A 7,091-nucleotide genomic window follows, 5' to 3' on the forward strand; every position below is an offset into this window, starting at 1 on the left:
AATGCATGAACATGTTAAGGGCTCTCTAGTAAGGCGTGGGTTTAGACAACAGACTGTGATTTGTCCAACCTGCGATCATCCTCTGAGTAACGTCTGAAAGTGTCTCCCAGCAGTGGCTCCAGGGCCTCGGCCGAACGGTAGGAGTTGGCGCGCACGGCACAGGCGATGACACCACCTACCACTGTCACCACCAGTACAGCCGCCACAATGGCTATGGTGATGATCTCAGACAGGGTGTAGGCACGAGCTGTGGGAAAAGAGAGGATGGTCATCAGGGGTCATTGGGTTCTGTGGATGTGTGTGAATGTGTGTGCACTGTGCTCCTCACCAGGCCACTGGACCTCATAGGAGTATCCCAGGTTTTCTGGGGCGGAGAGAAACATCTCAGCATTGGTGACAGGGGGCCAAAAAGGAACCATGTTGAATCCCCGGTTGTGCCCAATTGGAGCGTTCTCCTCGGGGTAAACTATTTCACCTGCAGGATGGGAAAAATAGGTTCATCCGTGTATTCATCCTTCTGAGTGAGTTGTGTTTCTGTATCTGCAGCTAGTTCAGCCTTGCTTGTACCCGGTTGGTGCCTCCCGAGCCACTCGTCGAAGATTGCGTCGGTGAATGTGTGCAGCAGGACAAAGATGGGATCATTGGGTGAGAGGTGAGTCTGTCCGCCCGTCCCGTTCAGGAAGAGGTGAGCCAAGTTGTGGAGGCTACGGATCACCGGGTCATACATCCCCTGGGGGGCGCTGTAGCCTAGAAAATGCAGAACAACAAAGCTATTAAATGACAGCTCTGATTTGCCAAAATTAGGAACAACAAATGTTGTGCTTGAGCTAACCATATGTGCATGTGGGTGGAGGGTCTAGTGTTTGTGTGTGCATGTGTGTGTTTCTGGCGTTGTGTCGTGTCTCTGCAGTCACATAGCATTTCAGCAGCTTTGAAGTCTGAGCTGAGCCCCGGCTGCAGCAGAATATCCCCCTTTGCTTGATGGGAGGATGTTAAATCTTAAGTGCTGACCCGTAACGCTTTAACTGCACACCTTCAATTGTGTTCCTGAAGCTCTCTGAGGAGGTGGAGTAGTAAGGTGGAGTGTCGAAGGCGTTGAGCTCCAGACAGTCCAACACATCCTGGGGCTGTGGCAGCCTCTGCACCATGGGCCGAGCCACGTTGCCCGCTGGGTTCCTCCTGATGGGACTTGTCTCCGTGCCTGGGTGATAAAACTCAAGGTCAGAGATAATGTTATCTAATTCAAGTGAAATATAATTACCTCTTGTCTCAGACAAGAGATAATTTGAACAATAACCATTATAGTTTTTTGGCTGAAGGGTAACTCTGATTGTAGTTCAGAGTCAGGCCAGTTGTCCTGATGGAAACGAGAAGACAGATGATTAGGAATGCTGTATCATTTAACTACTTTCTAATTCTATGTGGGAGTCTAGACCAGTTTGATCCATCTTAAACATGACAGGATGGCAGTTTTCTTTTTTAATTATTCACTAAAAGTCAACAGTAGTGAGTGAGCGCTCTGTGTCTGAACAAAAGTTTTTTTTTCCTCTTGCATGCATGACTTTATTTCCTTTTTTTGTGCTTTCTCTCCCACATGTACACAAACACACACACACACACACACAACCACATAAACAGAAGGCTACATAACTGAGTTGTCTGTCTGTTTGAAGATTATTCCCTCAGATCAAAGGAACCCGTAGACTGCTAGATTCCTGTCTTCAACAAGCACATGCACAAATGAGGCAACCCCCCTAACCCATTTAAGGAGACGTTGCTTGTTGACGCAGGAAATACCAGGCCTGTCATGACTCTCTAAGGGGATTAATGAGACACATCACTCGCACGTTGGCCACTCACATGTTCTACCTGTTACCTCAGCTTTATTCTTATACGTATGCAATTGTTCAAAAAAGGACCCCCCCGCCCTTAATGTGTTTTAATGTAATCTGGTGCCAGTGTGGAATGAGATCCAATCCCTGCAAATCTGATCACCTCAAGTCCAGCTTATGACTGTGTTAAACAGCATTGCTTTATTCTAGTTTGAACCACTTGATCCACTGGGAATTAACACTTGAAAACTACTGTGCGTTCTGATGTGTTGTGTCGCAAAATTGGGCTTGCCGTATCAAAAAGTGTTTCAAAATCCAGCATTTTAAGATGCAGTGCTTCGCATGCACCCAGCAACTTGGAAGAAGTTGTTTAACAAGTCGAGTAGTTTCAAACAAACTGTAGTAATAGCAGGCAATATCGAATGCAGCACAACAGCTGTGAGGTATTATTTATAGCAGCTTATGTTCTACATGCTCTCTTTATGAGCTCTTTGCCCTCTTTTCTGATGCAGCTGAGACTATGTTGTATATCAACACGGCTCCCTTCCACAGTGCAGTATGGTGTGTGTTTCTGCAACTGTCCTTACTATTGCAGATGGTACCCAAAGTGTCGTAGTCATCCACACTCTCACAGATGACCCTCCACTGGGAGAACACTGAGTTGGTGCTGATGGAGTTCATGTCGAAGGAGCTCCGGGCTCCCAGCAGGTCGTCGGTGCAGATGTCACACTCGTTGCCGCCGATGGCAAAGTTCCAGTAGGGCAGGGCGAAGGTGGGGTCACCCAGCATGTCCTGCATACAGTAGATGGAAGAAAGGAAAAGTAAGAAAAGAAGACAGCTGGTCATCTCATCAATATATTTATATAATATTATATGTTAAGTATATATTACAGTTTCATGAAACACCGTAGTTTTTGGAACACACTTTTAATTCTAATTTTTTTCACCACTTCCCTCATTTATTTTTATCATTTTCCACCTCTCTGCTCCATCTCCATCTTTTCCAGTCCCCTCACTCTTTCCTTCCTCCTCTTATCATCCCCTCACCCATCCTCACTTCCTTCATCACTCCATCAGCCCAGAAGCCTCCTCTGCTTCCCCTTTTTTCCCTCTACTCGCCTGCATGTCTCTCTCCAGCTGCAGCAGATGGAAACGGTGCCAGGTGACAAAACCCGGGCCCTCGTGGGAGAAGTCTACGCCTCCAAAACTGGCCTGGCCTTGCCCCAGGTAGGTTTTACTGACAGAGTAGTAGTGGCTCCAAACAAAGTAGTTGTAAACAGTTATGTTCTCAAACTGCGGGGTGTTGCCATCGGGCCCAAACACTTCCTCGTACCTACAGATGAGGGGAACAGCAGGGTAATTATAACCTTTTGGTTTTTTTATTTTTTTTTATTTGCTTGTCAATGAAAAAACAGCAATCCAAACCTGTGTTGGTTGATTTGATGTATGAGAATACATGCTTTTAGTTGAAGTACAAATTGGTAGCAAGTGTATGTACATTTTATTTCTGTGTGTAGCTGCCTAGGGGGACTTAGCTTCAAATTCTAGGCCTGTTGCTAAGATCCTGGGCGTGGCCATTAAATACAGAAGAAATTCATTTTTATTAGGAGGTTAAAAGGGGTATTCTACCTGCAAAGAAGAATCGCTTCAAAAATGAATCTACTATAATTCTGAACTGAATTGGAAGGAGGTTATTCACAGATTTATTCACTGTTAGATTATAAATCCCTTTCCTCCTGCCTAAACTGATAATTTGCTCTTTCACCTGCAGCTTAAACAGAAAGCCGCCATGAGAAATGTTATGATTTCACTGATAATTTTCAAAACACAGCATGGGCTCACCCATAGCTATATTAGTTCTGCTTTCAACTGCCAGACTCAGCTAGACGGAGCCTGCAGGATCTGCAGGATTAGAACCCAGCAGTCTTGATATGAGACCAAAGACTGGCTGAGTAAAGATCGATCTTTCTTTGAAATTACTTCATCAGTTAAATATGCTTAGCATTAGGTTTTTTATATCAAGTCTACAGAATGATTGGAATAATGTAATACATATGCTTATATATATGTACCGTCGCGTACAGATGACCAGATCGGGGTGGACAGTCCTCTTAGCTTGGTCCAAAGCGTTCACAAATGCCTGCTTGTCAGCTGTGCTCATCTGCATGATATTCCTCCTTACTAGAGTGGGGTTAATGGTGTGGAGGAACACAAGAGAGCAGGAAGAGAGAGAGAATAAGGGGTTGTTAAGGTGTGGGAGTAACAAAAGAAAAGAGGAAAGAAAAGTGTTATTAAAAATTAACATAGACATTTCCTTTCCCTAACAATAAATGCTGCCTTTATTCCCTTGACTGATTTTCCTACATCTTAGGCCCACTAACATCTTAAAGGGTACAGCAGGAGACAGACATTGAATTTTTAGATTGCCAGTTCATCCATCCTCTTACCCACAGAGATCCTCTGGTCACAGTTCGGTCCAGTCAGCCCATGTCGGCATCGGCCACAGTTGTGCCCACTAAAATTCCCATTACACTGGCAAGTACGGTTAAAAAATCTCAGCGGCCACCTCTCTCTGTCATCACGTCCAGCATAAGGGTATTGGGGTCCGTGGCGCCGGCTGTCTGCTGTGATGGACACACACTGACCCCTTCCTGTGCTGGAGCCACACTCGTCCCCTGCAGCCCCTGTAGGAGACGGGCAGCACTGGCCATTCCGCAGCCCCTCGGGGGTGACGCATTCCCGGGGGAACTGGGCCAGCGTTAGGGTGGCACACAGGGTCACCACCAGGAGACCCGCTCTCCACATGCTGCCAAAACCCAGAGAGAGGGAAGGTGAAAGAAGGGGGAGTATTTTAGGTAAGAGGTTTAAGAGTTGAGTTAGATGGGAAGGTGAGAGTGAAGCAGATTAAGAATTTAGAAACACAGAGAGGAGACACATTTTACATGCTGAGAATTATGGTTTTATATCTATCCATCCATCTTTTTTATAAACCATTTATCATGTTTAGGGTTGTAAAGGGCTGAAGTCTTTCCCAGCACACATTTGCCAAGATAAAAACAAAAAATTCAATACACTGCAGACATACACCTCTATTAAGCTCAAGAACAACTCACTCGGTTTGTGTTCTCTTGTTAAAGCCAATTGTCTTAACATTATTCCAAAACTTCACTTCTAACACGCCCCTGCAGGCAGTACGAGTCATTATTCATAATTCACAAAGCCATTAGCTTTCAACTCTTACAAGTTCAGAAATGCTTTCAACAATAGACGGCAAGAAAGGAGTTGTTTCAACCTTTTTTGGAGTTAGAGTTGCTTGTCTTTTGAAGCATGTTGATTAGAAATGAATGAAGGACTGACTAATAATTTGGCGGGAACAATTATTTTACAACAAAACAATGATAATAACCACTCAAGACGTACAAATTCAAAAAAAGCTCAGAAAAAAAAGTGTTTTACATTTCTTTTGCAGAGATGCTGAATACTATGAATGACTGAATGCAATGCTCAATGATAATACTCAGCCAGTGCCTCGTGGCTGTTATACAGCAGACTGTTGTAAATGCTCATCTGAAATAGATTTTTGTCCTTTGTCAATAGCGTAATTGTACATTAGTCTCATGTCCGCTTTCAGTTTGTAAAGAGTGCTGAAACAATCTTGCACACTGGTTGTGACTTCTACAGTTCATTATGTTAAAAGCATCAGTGTTATGTGTTTCCCCTACCTCTGACTGTGCATGCTGCTCCTCTCTCTGCAGAACTGTAACCCCCCAAGAGTCGGCCCATTCCCCTCTCCCGGCTTAAATAGGAATAGAGCGCATGACCGGACCTTCGTGAAGCTTGTGTAAGTACGCACGCATGCACACGCACACACGCACAAAGACAGTAGACACACAGTACACATGGATACACTTGAGGGTTCAAGTGCTTCTCATTCATATGCCTTGTGATCACAACCCAAATGACACCAGACTGTGTGGTCATGAACACAATAAAAGACTCAACTGTGAGATAACGTTCGTGCTTAAGTCATACTTGATGTAGATTTATTCACTTACCAAGTACCAACATAGTAATTGTTTGTTATATGTGGATGCAGTCAGGTGTCTGGGGAAAAATACGTGATCATTTGTGCGCACAAATTAGTTGTTTGTTCCCTCTAATTGCTTCATTTGTGTGTTAAAATGATCAAAAAATTTCAAGCCATTTCCTGCATAGTAACGACAGAAACATCCATAATGGGAGGCGAGAACGAAAGCACAAATTCAACTTTATCATTTTAATTTGGTAACTGCTCAAATCACAAATGATGATACAAATGTCAGGAGTTATGTAGAATAAAAATCCAAATCAAGTTTTAAACTTCATCTTAATAATGAAAAATCATTTTGTCCTTGTAGTATAGTGTGTGCAGGTATGGTACCACCAAAGCAAATGTGAATAAATCGTAATTAATTGCTGATAAAATTGTTCATACCCACTGCCCCTTTTACATTGTGTTCAATAGCTTTGTACAGTATTACTGATGGTGGTCAGTATGAAAAACATTTCTGAACAATTTCACTCTAGCCTAAAGAGCTTACAGACATCAAACTAGATTCATAACACTTCTATCAACACACACTCACTCATTCACACAAGTGTGCTCACCAGTTAAGGCACACTTCTACCTCCACACATTCACATGCCAAATGTGTTACTGTATCTTTTTCCTCCAATTTACACACAGACTCATACAGACAGGCGTACAGTCATAAACACCAAGTACAAATGTGTTACATTTACAGTAGTTATTACAGTCAGAATCCAAGGCAGTCTGTGTTGGGTTGGTTAGGGTTCGAGAAATCACGGTAATTCATTGGGTGTCTGGGTAAATTGGGATTGAGTGGCATTTTTTGTTTTATCTAGATACAGTAGGAACACACAAAACAGTTGGACCCCCTAGAGAATGGAAGTCCTGAGGTCTTGTGAGGAGTCTGGTCCTGGTCCACTGTTGGCCGACTCCTCTGTGGAGCTTGGGGGGAGGTCAGACATGGCTATCGCATGCTCCTCTTGGTGCTGCTCTTTGTTTTGGGCCAGGGTCGAAGCCACATCAGATGGGTCAAGCGCTGCTATCCTGGTAGGGAGAACAGTATGGCAGGTGGCAGCCGGTGAGCAGCAGCAGTAATGGATAAATTGTAGCGAGGAAAAAAAGACGAGGCAGTTTGATAGCAGGAACAATCACTGACAGAGTGCATGCATTAAAAGCGATTTGATACAAAC

General features: G+C 43.9%; 1 protein-coding gene across 1 annotated transcript; it reads right to left on the reverse strand.

Annotated features, from left to right (window-relative positions):
• On the reverse strand, nucleotides 1-5,598 carry tyrp1b (tyrosinase-related protein 1b). The gene is made up of 9 exons (XM_070856619.1): nucleotides 5,555-5,598; nucleotides 4,280-4,638; nucleotides 3,905-4,013; nucleotides 2,952-3,165; nucleotides 2,420-2,624; nucleotides 1,034-1,201; nucleotides 568-747; nucleotides 329-475; nucleotides 1-247 (listed from the first exon to the last, which is right to left on the reverse strand). The coding sequence occupies exons 1-9, from the start codon at nucleotides 5,566-5,568 to the stop codon at nucleotides 42-44; spliced, it is 1,602 nt and encodes a 533-aa protein (XP_070712720.1). The 5' UTR covers nucleotides 5,569-5,598; the 3' UTR covers nucleotides 1-41.
• Between the last annotated feature and the right edge of the window lie 1,493 nt (nucleotides 5,599-7,091).

The sequence above is a fragment of the Pempheris klunzingeri genome, chromosome 3, assembly GCF_042242105.1.
Source record: "Pempheris klunzingeri isolate RE-2024b chromosome 3, fPemKlu1.hap1, whole genome shotgun sequence".
NCBI classification, from domain to species: Eukaryota; Metazoa; Chordata; class Actinopteri; order Acropomatiformes; family Pempheridae; genus Pempheris; species Pempheris klunzingeri.

Bases quoted from the DNA above. Each gene is read 5' to 3' on its own strand.
- tyrp1b (XM_070856619.1), bottom strand. The intron at 2,625-2,951 runs GCGAGTAGAGGG...TACTGTATGCAG, and splicing joins AGCTGGAGAGAGACATGCAG to GACATGCTGGGTGACCCCAC. The intron at 1,202-2,419 runs GTAAGGACAGTT...TTTATCACCCAG, and splicing joins TTTGGGTACCATCTGCAATA to GCACGGAGACAAGTCCCATC.